This window comes from Labrus mixtus, chromosome 10 (assembly GCF_963584025.1).
Source record: "Labrus mixtus chromosome 10, fLabMix1.1, whole genome shotgun sequence".
NCBI classification, from domain to species: domain Eukaryota; kingdom Metazoa; phylum Chordata; class Actinopteri; order Labriformes; family Labridae; genus Labrus; species Labrus mixtus.
This window is the reverse complement of record NC_083621.1, coordinates 28,552,938-28,567,937: the sequence shown is the minus strand read 5'-3', so window position 1 is coordinate 28,567,937 and position 15,000 is coordinate 28,552,938. Positions and strand designations below refer to the sequence as shown.

Sequence of the window (15,000 nt, the reverse complement as noted above, 5' to 3'; positions counted from 1 at the left end):
GGACGATCCATGAGCAGGAGAACTCGTATTCACTGGCAGCATGGAGGAACTCCTTTTTTAGGTTTAGTGGTCAAAGAAGCAGGACTCGGCTCACTCTGGGTGGAGATGAGATCCAGCCTGAGATGCTGAAGGCTCTGGATAGGGGGGGTTCGGCTCAAATATCTGGTTCCCTGGCTGTTGCTACAAGAAATGTTGTCCCTATTAAACCGAAGTGAGATCAGAGTCTTGGATTACAAAATGTCATCTCTGCTTTTTGCAGATGATGTGGTTCTGCCTCTTCAGGCTGACAGCGGGCACTGGGGCGGTGTGAAGCTGTCAGGATGAGAGTCAGCACCACTGAGTCAGAGGCAAGTTGGTGGGGAGAGGGGTCCTCTGGGTTCAGGTTGGCTTCCCTGCTGGAGGGAGTAGGGTTTTTAGTTTGGGTACCTCAAGATGTGATCTCAGCTTTTTGCAGATGATGTGGTTCTGTTGGTGTCCTCAGCCTGGGACCTCCGGCAAGCTTTGAAACGATTTGAGTTCTAATCAGTTTGGATAAGAAGCAGCAGCTCTGAGTCAATGGTTCTCTGCTGGAAACCAGTGGAGGAGGGAGTCTCTGCCTCGAGTGAAAGAAGTTCAAGTATCTCAGGGTTTTGTTACTGACAGAGGGTCAAATGGATCCTGAGATTGACATACGGGTCGCTGCAGCATCTGCAGTGATGCAAGTCTTGTACCAGACTGTCTTGTTCCAGAGGGAGCTTAGCTTGAAGGCAAAGCTTTCAATTTGCCAGTCGATCTGCAATCCAACCCTCACCTGTGGTCATGAGCTTCGGGTAGTGATCGAGCAGCTGAAAATTTCCTCTGCAGGGTGAGGAGCTCCGAGTTGAAACACTACTCTTCTTCACGTTGAATGTAGCCAGTTGAGGTTGTTCAACATGGGATCAGGATCCTCCTTAGGGCCTCTGTTTGGAGGTTTACCTGGGAGGTCCGACCACCAGGAGACCCAGACCTTGCTGTGGGACTCCTTGGGATCTCTCATCCTGCAGCCACAGAGAGCCAATAAGACGCTTCTGTTTGAGTAACCCTGCTGAGTCATGGAGTGATGTGATGAATCTTTATCTTGTCCCAAACTAGTTCAGCTTTTTTTTTTACAAACTGTAGAAACTGATGTGAAGATGTTTTCCTGTGTCTGCAGGTAAGATGAGTCACTCTGAGCTTGTGAAGTACGGTCTGGCTGACGTCATTGAGAACCCGGGAATCATCACCGACATCGGCATCAAGGTGGTGAACGAGGTGTTCACAAACATCAAATACCTGCTCATCTACAACTGCCCTCACCTGCACAACCCTCACCACTGGATCACAGGTAGCACACCTGGCTTCAGTCACACATGTCAGTGGACTGGATGGCGTGGTTATTGATCTTAATGTGTGTGTGAATGTGGATAAGTAACAAGTGCACTGACTGTTGGTTAATGTGTCTGTTCTCAGATCAGTCCAGGTGGAGCCGGCTGGTTGACCTCACTCTGGTTCGCTGTCATGCCATCAAACTGGAATCCTTCTCCCAGTTCATAGAGTCCCTGCCCAGTCTGGAGTTCATCTGTCTGGACCAGATGTTCAGGGAACCCCCCAAGGTACACACAAAGACGCACACATATACACACACATTTTCTGATCCATGCTGGAGGCACATTTGTTATTTGTGTGAGATGTGTATTAATGCAGGTTTTGTGTGCGTGTGTTTTTGTGTGTGTGTCAGGGCTGCGCCAGGGTGGGGCTGAGTGCAGGTACAGGTATCGGTGTGTCCTCAGCTCTGGTCAGCAACCAAAACTCAAACAACGACAATGACAACAACAACAACAACCATCATCACAATGAGGCCAACCTACCTCCTGCTGCTCCGCCTGTTGTCAACAATAACAACAACAACATCAACAATGTCAACAACAACAACAACCAGAGACAGCAGCAACATGGTGAGTAATGTTCACCCGGCAGCTCAGGGAGCTCGATTTAGTGCTCCACCAGTTAGTCGCAGTGAATAGCAGAAACTCCGCCCCCTGTTTCCTGAACGTTTGTGTGTTTGAGCAGCAGTAGAGGTGAACGGGATGGAGGAAGACGAGGAGGAGGAGGAGGTGATGCTGGAAGAGGAGAACATGGAGGTGGAGCCTCAGAGGGAGCGTAAAGGAGCAAAACAGGAGGAGGTACAAGAAGCAGCTGACGAGTCTCCAGGTCCAAGTCGCCCAGCTGACACGGCAAAACCTCCAGACGAGGAGCAAGCAGGTCCACACACACACACACACATTTATACACACACACATGCACCACACATACGATTTGATTAAAACAAACGTGCGTTTTCTGATTAGTGAAAATCTCTCCTGCAGGTCCAAGCGGTTTAGTCAAGCAGAACAGACCACCTCATGACTCCGCCCCCAAAGCCCCCCTCGCCATCTCGGACTCAGACAGTGAGGAGGAGGAGGGCCTCATGTCTCGGCTGATGCCAGCTTCAAGTTTGCAGCAGCAGACATCCCGTACAGAAGGTGTGAGACAGAATCAAAGACACGCACACACACAGACAGTTGCAGCACCTATGCTTAAAGGCAGAATATACTATTTTTCACACTTAAATATAATATAAATCAAGTATATCCTCTGAAAATAACTCTGTGAGTCATGACTGTCTACAATGGGTGTAACACCCGAGTCCCACTGTCTGTGATGTTTTCAGAGTTTTCAGAGTCCTATCTTCACTTTGTTTACATCGCCTGGACGGCCGGCTGTCTCCTCCCCTCACGTATAAAAGTTGTTTAATTGAGGGACTAGAGAAAAGAAGAATAACATACTGTACTCACTGCTTAACTGTGTTTCTAGATCACGCTCATTTCAGGTAAATTTACATGCAGTGTGAAGATACGAGCATAATAAAGATCGCTAGCATTAGCATGCTAACACAACAATGCACCGCAAGTTGTTTTGGTTTCATGCTGGTGCTCAAGGGCGACATCTGCTGTATCAAAAAATCACATATAAAGCCTTTAAACTGATGAACCTCTCGGTTGTTTGTGACAACCACTTGTAGATTAAAATGCCATCTTCACAACTTCACCCACTACCAAGGAGTGAAAGGCTTGAAGAGGTCAAAAAGCTCCAGCAGCACTTTGTAGTATGAAGTTCAACTTTATTAACAAATTAGTCCGACACGTTTCAGCCAAGCGGCAACCACCTCCGGTGTTGAAAAATGAAGCCTATGAGGAAGTGCAATATCCTGCAGTTTGTCAAGAGTCTGCTTGAGGCTGGCTGCAGGAACACAGGAAGTCACATACACATGACAGGCAAAAAAGCCGTTTTTTACAGCATAAATAAACATGTTTACAACCTGGTACAAAAACAAAATAGGTCTGATTAGTTATTGTCATCATGAACACACACTGTACAGGGGGTGGATTTTATTAAAACAGCTCTGTTTTGATTTTATGAATGATACATGTTATCCATAGCTAGATGCATAGCTGACCTGATTGACAGGTGGGCGTGGTGTAACGGTTCATCAAGAGGTTTAAAACCCGCCTCAGCTCCAGCTCTCAGCCTGTCTTTAGGTTGACTGAAAGTTAGCCTGAGACAGGATTTCCAACATGGCGGCTGCTGCTGCTGATGAGCCTCCAGAGCCCCCTACAGGAACAGATTAATATTGACAGTCTATGGTTGATTCCAACCTATTGACCCTTCACCTCCCTGTCAATACTCATCGGTCTAACCAACAAATCTAACCAGCCCATCTTTACAGGCACCTCATTGGATGATATGTATATGTGGATGTATATCCAACACATTTAAATTATGTCTGCAATGTGTTTCTTAATGACCCCGATGAAGGCCACAAGCCAAAACGCGTTGGTCAAATTTATTAATAAAGTTGAACTTCATACTACAAGTGTCGCAATCGCTGGAGCTTTTTGACCTGACCGAGTCGACAGTGCTTAACAAACTTTATATAGCGGATTGTGACACAGAGCCAGTGAAGAGTGGGGCTGTCAGTGTTGACGTTTGGATTGAGATGAATAGCTTTTTTAAATCACGTTATTTTGCCCCCTTTGACGCACCATAATAAAGCCACTGCAGCATCTTCCTGCAGCCGCAGTGTTGGAAAGTTACACTGCTGCTTTCCTTCAAATAACTTTAAAAACCACGTGAAAAAACTCAGAGGTATTTATCCATAAATAACAGGAAGTAAACTACCCTACACTTGAGACTGAACAAAATACAAAATAAAAGTGAGAAAAAAATGTTTTCAAATGCAAAATTATGGAATTCAAGCACCCAAATAAAAATACGATTAATCGGGTACAACTGTTGAAATTCAGGTTTTAATCATGATTCTAAAAGTTAATCGTTTCACAGCGATGAATAATGAGGTACAAGATCGAAAAGAAAGCGGCTGTGTTCCATGATTTCTGATAAACATAACAGACGTCCATTTTACTTCCTTAATACAGTTTAATAACCGATTATAAAGCCGTCAAAAACATGGTTACACACAGTGTGAAAGCTGCTTTCTTTGTAGTCCATCCTAGCTAGATTGTAGTTTTGACAGAGTAGAACCCCAAATTACCCCCCCCCCCCCCCCCTCCCCGAACATGAGTGTGACAAGTCAATGTGTGCGTGTTACAGGTAAAGGAAAAACCCCTCTGCGGCGGAGCGCCACTGTTTCAGCACCTGTGGCGGATTCTGCAACTGCTGGAGTCTCTGCAACTGCCAGGGCTTCAGTACCTACGGGGGTCTCGGCACCTAAAGGGGACTCTGCACCTGCAGGGGTCTCAGTACCTGCAACAGTCTCAGTGCCTGCGGGGGTCTCAGTGTCTGCAAGGGTCTCTGTACCTGCAGGGGTTTCAGTACCTGCGGTTGTCTCGGGGGCCCAATTGGGGGACAAGGTCAGGGCTCAGGTGTGTGGGGGCAGCTGTGAGAAGAGCTGTCAGGTCAGCAGTGAGCAGATCAAAGCCGACATGAAGGCTGCAGCTGAGACCAGCAGGAGGACCAGCAGTAAAGGGGTCAGTACGGAACTTGGGGAGACCCCCTCCCGACCTGGGGCTGACTCAGGACCAGCTCGGGGCACTGGGAGTACTGGGACAGCAGTTAGGACTGGGGTACGACCAGTATATGGGTCTGTGGGCAGGAATGGACCTGGTATGGTGGGGGGGAACGCCCACAGAGGAACCACAACCACAGACCGGTCCACAGGAACCAGGACTTCTGAGGGCCTAGACGGCCAACCTGTTGCTGAGGAGGGGCGGAGATCGGCTCCTGCTGCTGCTGATAGTCCTGTACCCAGAGGAGCTCCCAGGAGACCAGGTGATAGGCCACCTACTGCTGGATCAGGAGTACTGCAAGGTCCAGACAGTGACCGGGACTTTGTTCCCAGAAGACCTCTGACTAGATCCTGCAGCAGAATGTCGTCTGTGTGCCTTCTACCTGAGACAGGTGAGACCAACAAACCCAGGTGACATCTGAGCATGTTAGCTGTCTCATGTAAGCTTCATGTGTTAGCGTACCCGTGTTAGCTCACTTTAGTTAGCTCACTGGTGTTAGCTCACTCATGTTAGCTTCTTGTGTTAGCTCACTTGTGTTAGCTGAGCCGTGTTAGCTAACTTGTTATCTACCTCTACAGATTGAACATAGATCTATGAAAGATATCGGCAGAAATATATCGGTATTGGATCTTTCTCTCTCCCCAGTATCGTTATTGGTATCGGCCCCAAAAATTCCATATCGGTCGGGCCCTAATTATAATCACTCCACAATGTGAGAAACATATTTGGTGGACATCTTAAGATGTTTACTTTTTGAAAACCCCTGAAAATGTAAAACACATTAAAATACACTGATTAGCATTTTCAAGACTAGACAATCATTCATTAGTTCCTGATGAGGGTATTAACTTTAATTACCGTCTGTATGATTCTACTATTTTCGTCTTAGTTAGAGGTGTGTCAGTTTGTGCAGGGGATAACGCCAAACTTTTATGAACAGAGCATCTCCCATGATGAAGAACAAAAGGTGTTACACCTGTTCAGTAAGTCAGTATCGGACTTTATATCTCACTCCACACTCTGAGGTTTTTAACATACCTCAATGTGGCGGACCCTCCACGTGAAGTGTGTGTAGGGAGTCATTTGAGAAAGGCCCCTTATGTTAGTAGTCTCATGTTAACACACTCACTCTAGCAATTCTACATTTTAGGGACCTCATGTAGCATCCTTATTCTTGTGGTCTTGTGTTCTCTTGCTGGTACAGGTTCTTCATGGAAGTGGCCTATTGTCAACAGTCTTGTGTTCAGTGTTTTGTGTTAGCGGCCTGGTGTTACGGCTCTCTGGTAAACAGCCAGGTGTTAGCGCTCTCTTGTTAGCGGCCAGGTAAATGGTGAATGGACTTGAGCTTATATAGCGCATTTCTAATATTCTGAAACTGCTAGAGTTTCTAGTCTTCTCACTACTCAAAGCGCTTTTATACACCTACACATTCACACACTATCATCCATCAGAAGTAACTAAACCATTCATACACCACCACCTTAGCAGCGGAAGCAATTCGGGGTTAAGTGTCTTGCCCAAGGATACATCGGACATGTTCCCAGTGGGGGATCAAACCCTCGACCTTCCGGTTTAGAGACGACGACTCTACCAACTGAGCCACAGCCGCCAGATGTTAGCGCTCTCTTGTTAGCGGCCTGGAGTTACGACTTTCTGGTAAACAGCCAGATGTTAGCGCTCGCTTGTTAGCGGCCCATTGTTAGGGTTGGGCTGAAAAAAAAGTTTGAGATAACTATTCACGTGTGGTTTCTCTTTATGTGAAACCTTTTTTTAAGTTGTCACGTGACTGATGATGTCATTGAATGCGTCCTGCTCCGTTTACTCTTGTGTGCAGAAGTTAAATAGGAAACACTTTCTTGTTTTTTAATAGTTTAAATGATTGTTTTTCTCTTCATATTGTGTAGATCTGAGCAGGTCCAAGCCTCGAGTGTCAGTGAGGAGGAAACGAATGTCTGACAAATCAACGAGCACGTCAGACCCTGTAACCGAGGACGACCACGTACAGGTAAACTCTGCAGTCATCATTACAGTCTGATGTGTCTGTTTGTATCGTCGGCTGTTAAAAGAAATCTCCAAAAGACCTGCTCTCAGCTCCCCCAGCAGACAGGCTGCACTATAGATCAAAGACTCCGCCCCCTCCATATTAACAGATGGGACACGGGAGAAACTTTACAATCAAAATACATGTCAAATACATTTTTTTCAAACATACTTCTGATATGATAGTTATCACACTGATTTGTTTTCAAGGCATCGTTTCTCAGAGAATTTAATTTGTCCTATAAAAGCGGTAAAACAACATGATTGACAGCTCTGTTGACAAATGAGGCTCCTCCTCCGCTGTGTGATAGATCATCAGATTAGAGAAGAAAGAAACGAGAAGAGTCATTGTACTTTCCCTAACTCTGAGTGTATGCTTCAGACTGACATAAGAATCTGTTGTGTGAGCTCTTTGAAGTTTCTTTGGTAAGTTTAATTGTGTTTTGTTCAGTTAAGAGTGGCATGGAATCAAAACCCCTGGCATTGGTCTCTCCTGCGCCACCCTGGCGCTAAATTATCACAGGGGTATTATGGCTTAAGTGCAACAGGGTGAGGTGGCGACTGTTGTCCATCTTTCAGAGTTTCAGAGAGAAGTTTTAGTGGACTGATGTCAGGATGTGTTGTGTGCTGATTGTGTACTTTGTGTGAATCTATGACACTCTAAATGTTTTTTTTCCTGTGCTGCAGGTTCTGTCTCTGAAGAGTAAGAACCTGGTGGGCATCACTCTGACTAACTGTGGGATCACTGACCTGGTCCTCAGAGACTGCCCCAAGATGATGTTCATCCACGGTAACACTTCTTCTGTGTGTGTGTGTCCGATGTGTCCTTGGGCAAGACACTTAACCCTGCTCTGCTCCCGCTGCTTTGTCGGCGGTATATGAATGGATGAGTTACTTCTGATGGACTCTTTACTCAGCAGCCTCTACCATCAGTGTGTGAATGTGTAGGTGTGACCTGCGGTGTGAAAGAGCCTTGAGTAGTCTGAAGACTAGAAAAGAAATATACAAGCTCAAGTCCATTTCCTGTTTACAGCTCGATCCGGCTCAGTATGTCAGTAAACAAGCACCGGGGGGGATCAGTGTATTGATGGAAGTATGTCTGACTCCACTACTGCAGGTGGTGATACGTCCTGTTCAGCTTGTTACGATTAGACCGTCTGTTAACTTTTAAGAAGTGCAGAAGTGGTTGTATTGTACATATTCTACACTATGAGACGCACGTGAAGGAGATCCCTCGTGCTTAAGTGATACTCCAAGGGGAATCTCAGTGCAGGAACTGTGGTGCATGTGCAGGAACTAAATTAAGGTGTATACATGCAAGACTACATTGACACCAAACGGCATTATCTAGGTGTGTTAGTGCGACTTTGAGAAATTCAACCTAGAATAATTTCAGTCAGACTAACTTGTTGACATCTGTTTAAAAAGTTCAGTTTTAAATACACTAACATGATAAACTGTTCAACATAATGTACTCTGTCATCCAGCTTTGAGCTGAGATAAGACCAGTTTAAGTTTACATCGTGTGTGTGTGTAGCCACCAGGTGTCGTGTGTTGAAGCAGCTGAAAGTAGAGAGCGCCCCCATCGTGAACAGGTTCGACTACGCTCAGTGTAAGAAGCTGGACATGGAGCAGGTCCTGGATCAGATCCTCAGGATGCCTCCTGAGAGGAACCGCATCATCTACATGCGCCCAATGCACCAGGTGGGTCACCTGTGAGCTCATCTGTTGCCTCAGAAACCGATGTGGATGGAAATCTGCTGTTCTTTAATTGTGAAAACGCAACAGGAAGTCCAGTTTATGTTTGTTTTCAGTCCAAACGTTGTTTTATTATCATGATCTCTGAGTAATGTTTAACATGTTTACATTTATCTCTCTCTCTCTCTCTCTCTCTCTCTCTCTCTCTCTCTCTCTCTCTCTCTCTCTCTCTCTCTCTCTCTCTCTCTCTCTCTCTCTCTCTCTCTCTCTCTCTCTCTCTCTCTCTCTCTCTCTCTCTCTCTCTCTCTCTCTCTCTCTCTCTCTCTCTCTCTCTCTCTCTCTCTCTCTCTCTCTCTCTCTCTCTCTCTCTCTCTCTCCCGCTCAGGTGGACTCAGTCGCCCTGGAGCGTCAGCTGTTTCAGGGTCCATATCCGTACCACATAGCTTTAGTCCATGAGTTCAGTAACCCTCCAAACATCCGAAACAAGGTTCGAATCCGCAGCTGGATGGACACCATCGCCAACATCAGCCAGTGAGTGACATCCCACAGTGTGCCGTTACCATGGTGATAGCTGGTGTGGTGGTGGTTGGACAGTTGTTGATGTGTCAGAATTCAAATATGTGTGAGGGTAACAGATGTAGCCTGTTTACTCTTTGATCGAATACTTATCATGATTATTATCACTTGTTTCAACATTAATGACAGACATGCTCGGCTGTAAACGGTCCACTGTGATCTGCTCTCTGATTGGTCAAAGGTGATCAATAATCACACCTGTCTGTCTGCAGAGAGTTGATAAAGTACGAGTTTTTCCCAGAAGCCACCAGGACCGAGGAGGATGTCAAAAAGTTTCCCAGATATCCCTGGGGCAGAGACATCTACACACTGGAGGGTAACAGTCACAAATCGATACACAATAACACACATTACTACGTTACAGTCAAACACACTGTAATAACTGATGTTATATGGTTCAGGGGTGGTGGACGGCGCCCCCTACAGCATGGTCACAGACTTCCCCTGGCTGAGGACTCTGAGAGCCGCTGAGCCCAACAGCTACGCCCGCTACGACTTTGAGGACGATGAAAGCAGTGAGCGCAGTCCAGACAACAGTCAATAAAACAATCGTCACATCAACCATCAATCAATACTTCATTAATGACGTGTTTCTGTTTTTGATCCTCCTCAGCCACCATCTACGCCCCGCGGCGTAAAGGTCAGCTGTCGGCTGATATCTGCATGGAGACGATCGGGGAGGAGATCTCAGAGCGCCGACAGAGCAAGAGAGGAGTGTTTCAGAGGGTGGTGGTGCTCTTCCTCCATCACTGTGACACACCTGGAGAACCTGTGGACGACGACTACATATAGAAATCAATCAATGGCGACATAAATATATTTTTATTTATATAAGAAAGTCCTCAGTGTGACACATGTAGTCTGAACCACTCTCTCTCTGGAGTCGCCTCAGACGAGTTCATCAGGCTGCCTGTGGATCCGGTCGACTCTGAGATCTGAGGGGACGTGTCGAGGTTACTGAACACCCGGACAAACATCAGGACACACGTTTGATTCTGATTCTTTTTGTTTACACAAAGTCTGATGTAGAGCTGCAGGACTACGTCAGACCCGTCTGTCTTCTTCTGAGCCGGCTTGTTCCCTCCGAAGTGTCCGGTTCCTCCTGCAGATTGTTGTGTTTAATCTGATCTGAGATCAGGATGTTTCTGCGGATCATCAGAAACGGATTCATAAAAACAGTTCATGTCTGTGTGCAGATGTGACGGATGATTCAATCCGTCGTGTTAATATGTTTATAAAGAATCAGATTATTTCACAAACTGAAAATAAAAGAAGAGAAATCAAGTCTGTCATCTTTTCTTCCCCTGATCAGGACTGAGCACAACATTCTGCTTCCTGTGTGTTCCTGTTCTGTTAGGACCCTTGTACTTGTATATTTATTTTCTAGTCTTCTGACTACTCAAAGCGCTTTTCAGGGATTCAAGTTCTCCATTGCTACGACGGATTTCCGTCAGTTTCACAATTGTAATATTTTTATTCAGCGTCAATCAGACGAAAAAGAAGTCGAGCAGACTGGGGGTTAGTGACAGACCTTCACGTGCAGTTATCTGAGTCCTCTGACACAAGTGTACTTTGCGTTTGTGTGGCATTCACTATTTGTCAAAATATCTTTATGTGCCCTGGGAATTCACAAGGTATCCAGCTACATGTATCTAAATAAACAAAATTAAAACAATTTCTATTACTCAAGTTAGGTTAGATCCAGATGTAGGAGTGACAACAAAACGAGGGACACATTAATGCATTTAAACAAATAAATATATAATTAATATTCTTTAAAAGGTCAATTTTTCCAGAGCAATTATTTTTGCTTTGTTGTTACTACTTTAGGCTGCTAAAGGTTAAGAAGAACAGAGTTGGCTTATTCCACTGTCCTAATTAGTATCAAAACAAGGTCCCCGTTTCTTATAATCTAATCTCAAAATGGTCCAAAAAGCTTCATTTGGATGTTAAAATAGCACATTTTTTCTTCTGGGGGGAAATCCCCCCACAGAACTGCCCTCAGACATTCACTTTCTAAACAAAAGGAAAATAAAAGTACAATATAGTAACAGAAATTCTCAGGTGAGGCGGCGGAGCAGCTTCAGATCAGTGACAGGTCATCAGCATAACTGTCAGAGCAAGAAGAAGATAATTATGAATAATTGATATCATAGGGAGGTAAAGCCTTCAGTTATCAGGCTCCTCTACTCTGGAACCGCCTTCCAGCCAGGGTCCAGCCCCCACCCCCCCAACCCCCCCCCCCCCCCACCGGATTGTTGATGGACGGCTTGCCTTCCCCCGCCCCCTTGCTCCCTATCCCTCTTCCTGCATCTTATCCCATCTCTCCCCCTATCCCTTTCCAAGCCCGGCGCAGTCTAGGCCTGTGAAGACTGTTTCATCATGAGCCGGGGATCCAGCCGAAGATTTCTGCCTTTTAATAAGACAGTTTTTTCTTACCACTGTAACTTTTGCTGCTTTGCTAAAGTGCTCATGATGGATAGACCGGATCTTTGTAACATATCAATAAGTAAGGTCTGTTACCTGCTTTTTGTAACATAACAATGAGTAAGGTCTTTTACCTGCTTTTTGTAACATAACAATGAGTAAGGTCTTTTACCTGCTTTTTGTAACATAACAATGAGTAAGGTCTTTTATCTGCTTTTTGTAACATAACAATGAGTAAGGTCTTTTACCTGCTTTTTGTAACATAACAATGAGTAAGGTCTTTTACCTGCTTTTTGTAAAGTGTCTCGAGATAACACTTGTTATGAGTTGACTCTATACAAATAAAAATTGATTGATTGATATCAGCAATCGTGACAACATCTGTGACTGGTTTTCTGATCAATCGCTCATCAGCTGATTAGTTTAAATCCGAGGATCTCTGAATGTTTTAGAGGATTTTATCCTTGAATGATTAAAACTGCTGAAATGACCCGACACTCTAAACAGAGATGAAGAAGAGCAGACACACCTGAACGCTGTTTACACCTGGATCCACTCAGAACTGCTCTTCCTGCTGTGACAGGTTAAAGACACACACACACACACACACACACACACACACACACACACACACACACACACACACAGTAACCAGTGTGAGTGTGTCTCCTGGTGGACTTCCTGACGCTGAACAGACTCAGTCTGCTCCTCTCTGACCTCGTCCTCTTCACACTGAGTTCTTAAAGTTTTCATGTTCGTCCTCTATAACCTGTGTCAATAAAGTTTTCCCATTTCCTAATAGATGATTGACATTATATATCAGACTCAATGTGTCGACTGTACTAAAGAGCGGTCTAAGGTCAGTGAATGATTCTTCAGTTTTCAAAGAACAAACAGGATTCAGGAGAAATAAAATGAGGCGGGCGGGTGCTGAACCGGGTCAAAACGTTATGTAATGAAATCAGGTGCCCATGATTCAGTGTTACAGTTTTTTAACATTTCCTGCTATGAACAGTCTTTAAACTTTAAGTCATGTTTTCTTTCTTTAAATTCACAACTGCCAGCTTCTCTGTCTTAAACAATAAGATGACAGAATCAGGAGAGTTTGGATTTATTTCTCTGAAACTGCTGGAGGAAGATTCAGACTTTTCTCCTTATGAGGGAAACACTGAGAGGCTAGTTTGTCTGTGTGTGTGTGTGTGTGTGTGTGTGTGTGTGTGTGTGTGTCCGTCCATGCTTGGTTAACATCACTAATAGTCAGTTCTTCTCTGCTGCTGTAAACACTGAACCATCTTCAGACATTCAAACATTCAAACATTACCTTATTAAGACACAGAGCAGACACTTTGTGTGTGTGTGTGTGTGTGTGTGTGTGTGTGTGTGTGTGTGTGTGTGTGTGTTGGGGGGCGGTCTACCTGCCCCCCGGTCACTTATACACTCACACACACACACATCTTGCCGGCTCGTCAGCTTTAGCAGTAACATCCAGAAATGTTGGATGAGTTTCATTCTTACTTCAGGCTGATGTCGGTCTGAAAAGAGAAAAATTTTAAATGTGCTCATTTATATAAATTGAGGAAAACTAAATTGATGCTCTCTTGTTTTTGTTTCATATTTTTAAAGGAGAAACATGTCAATGGAATTGAATAACTGCAGAAAGGTCCGGGGAAAGGTCAGCTCCCAATGAGCAACTCTATTAATGTTTCAATCCAAAGGATCCTTTACAGGTGAATGTGGCAGGAGTCCATCAGTCTGTCCTAAAGTTTGGCAAACACTAACAATCATTATCGCCTGTTCAACAGACAGAACAGGGACAATGTGAATTCAGAAATGTTGCTGGTTTCCATCTGTTTGTGAAAAAGACGATAGCTTAAGGGGGATCTCCGAAGGGGAGTGTGGCCTGAACATGAAGCCTGAAGAAAATCCTTTGGATTGAAATGTTGCCCTTAATAAAGGTGCTCATTGGGAGCTGAACAGTGTGCAGACCTTTCCCCTTTTTCTGCAGTTTATACATTTTTTGTCCTGCACCTGTATGCAATTTGCTTGGATGTGCGCACACCAGTCTTTTTTCTCTTTTGGAATTGAATATCTCAGAGAGCAGAGCCTCACGAGGATGCTAGAAATTGTCAGTTGTCTCAGTTTTTCATACTTCAGCTTGCTTCTTGCTTTATTGTTAGTCCCACCCACCTTTCTTCCTCCCCCTCTCTCTTCTGTCTCTCTCCCATTTCCTCTCTCTCTCTGTACACTCCCTCTGTTTCTACCTCTTCGTCTCCCCCCCGTAGTATAATAGTTTCCACATGCTTTTTGAGTATTTCACAGCATTCAGTCGTCTCCTGATGAGAAAAATACCAAATTTAGAAGAAATATGAAAATTCGCAAAGTTTTTCCGCTCACATACTCTCTTTTCTTCTTTCCTTTTCTGTTCTCACTCTTTCTTCTCCTTTTTTCCCTCCCTTCTCCCCCTTTCCCCTTCTTTCCCCTCCTCCCTTGACCTCCCCTTCTCCTTCCCTCCCTCTCTCCTCTCCCTCCATCTTTTCTCAGACTCTGCAGGTCCACTCCACTCCTCTGACGTCAGCGTATCACTCATGTCAGGGGGCTTGTTCCATGATGTAAGCCCCGCCCCCCACTGACCATAAAAGGTTACGGAGGAATGTACAGCCTGAGAGCCCTTCGGCTTCATAAGACACAGTCTGAGGAGATATCCTGAACCTTTATTTAAACCTCAGACGCTCCTCATCCCTGATACAGACACCACATCAGAGCGGCAGAGACCTTGTGAGACCAGCAGAGACCAGGACGTGTCCCGGTGAGTTTCATAGTTTTATGTTACATTTTTTTGTTGTGTGGCTGCAGTCTCATGCTTTCTGTGGTTATTTTTGTTAATTAAAATGTTGATTTTTTTCAGTGATGATGTCACGATTTAGTTCTGTTTGAAACACTTGTGAAGTTTTACTCCAGTTAATCACAGAAAGTCTCACTCACCCTGATAGAGAAACACACATCTTCATGTGTGAACTGATCAACACACACACAAACAGAGAGAGAGAGAGAGAGACATGCTGTTTTCACACATGCACAAAACTCCTCAAGACTTTCTCAAGTTTTCAGAGTGAGCTGCTTCTTTATATATGTGATGCATGTGTGAAAGCAAACGGACACAAGCCCGCCATTTTCCTGCAAGTCCCTTATCAAAATT

General features: G+C 44.9%; 2 protein-coding genes across 5 annotated transcripts in view; both read left to right on the top strand.

Annotated features, from left to right (window-relative positions):
- The window catches only part of fbxo38 (F-box protein 38), a 20,003-nt gene extending 9,350 nt beyond the window's left edge, over positions 1-10,653 (top strand). For both annotated transcript variants that reach the window (XM_061049029.1, XM_061049030.1), the window contains exons 9-21: positions 1,172-1,342; positions 1,468-1,610; positions 1,736-1,952; positions 2,068-2,259; positions 2,364-2,519; positions 4,648-5,454; positions 6,968-7,068; positions 7,791-7,893; positions 8,641-8,807; positions 9,187-9,332; positions 9,590-9,693; positions 9,779-9,892; positions 9,991-10,653. In XM_061049029.1, the coding sequence (XP_060905012.1) occupies positions 1,172-1,342; positions 1,468-1,610; positions 1,736-1,952; positions 2,068-2,259; positions 2,364-2,519; positions 4,648-5,454; positions 6,968-7,068; positions 7,791-7,893; positions 8,641-8,807; positions 9,187-9,332; positions 9,590-9,693; positions 9,779-9,892; positions 9,991-10,169 (2,600 nt within the window). In that variant the 3' untranslated portion in view covers positions 10,170-10,653. The remainder of the gene's footprint in view (positions 1-1,171; positions 1,343-1,467; positions 1,611-1,735; positions 1,953-2,067; positions 2,260-2,363; positions 2,520-4,647; positions 5,455-6,967; positions 7,069-7,790; positions 7,894-8,640; positions 8,808-9,186; positions 9,333-9,589; positions 9,694-9,778; positions 9,893-9,990) is intronic.
- atoh8 (atonal bHLH transcription factor 8) overlaps positions 1-15,000 on the top strand; it is a 90,942-nt gene that overhangs the window by 18,356 nt on the left and 57,586 nt on the right. The gene's annotated exons all lie outside the window — the stretch shown is intronic.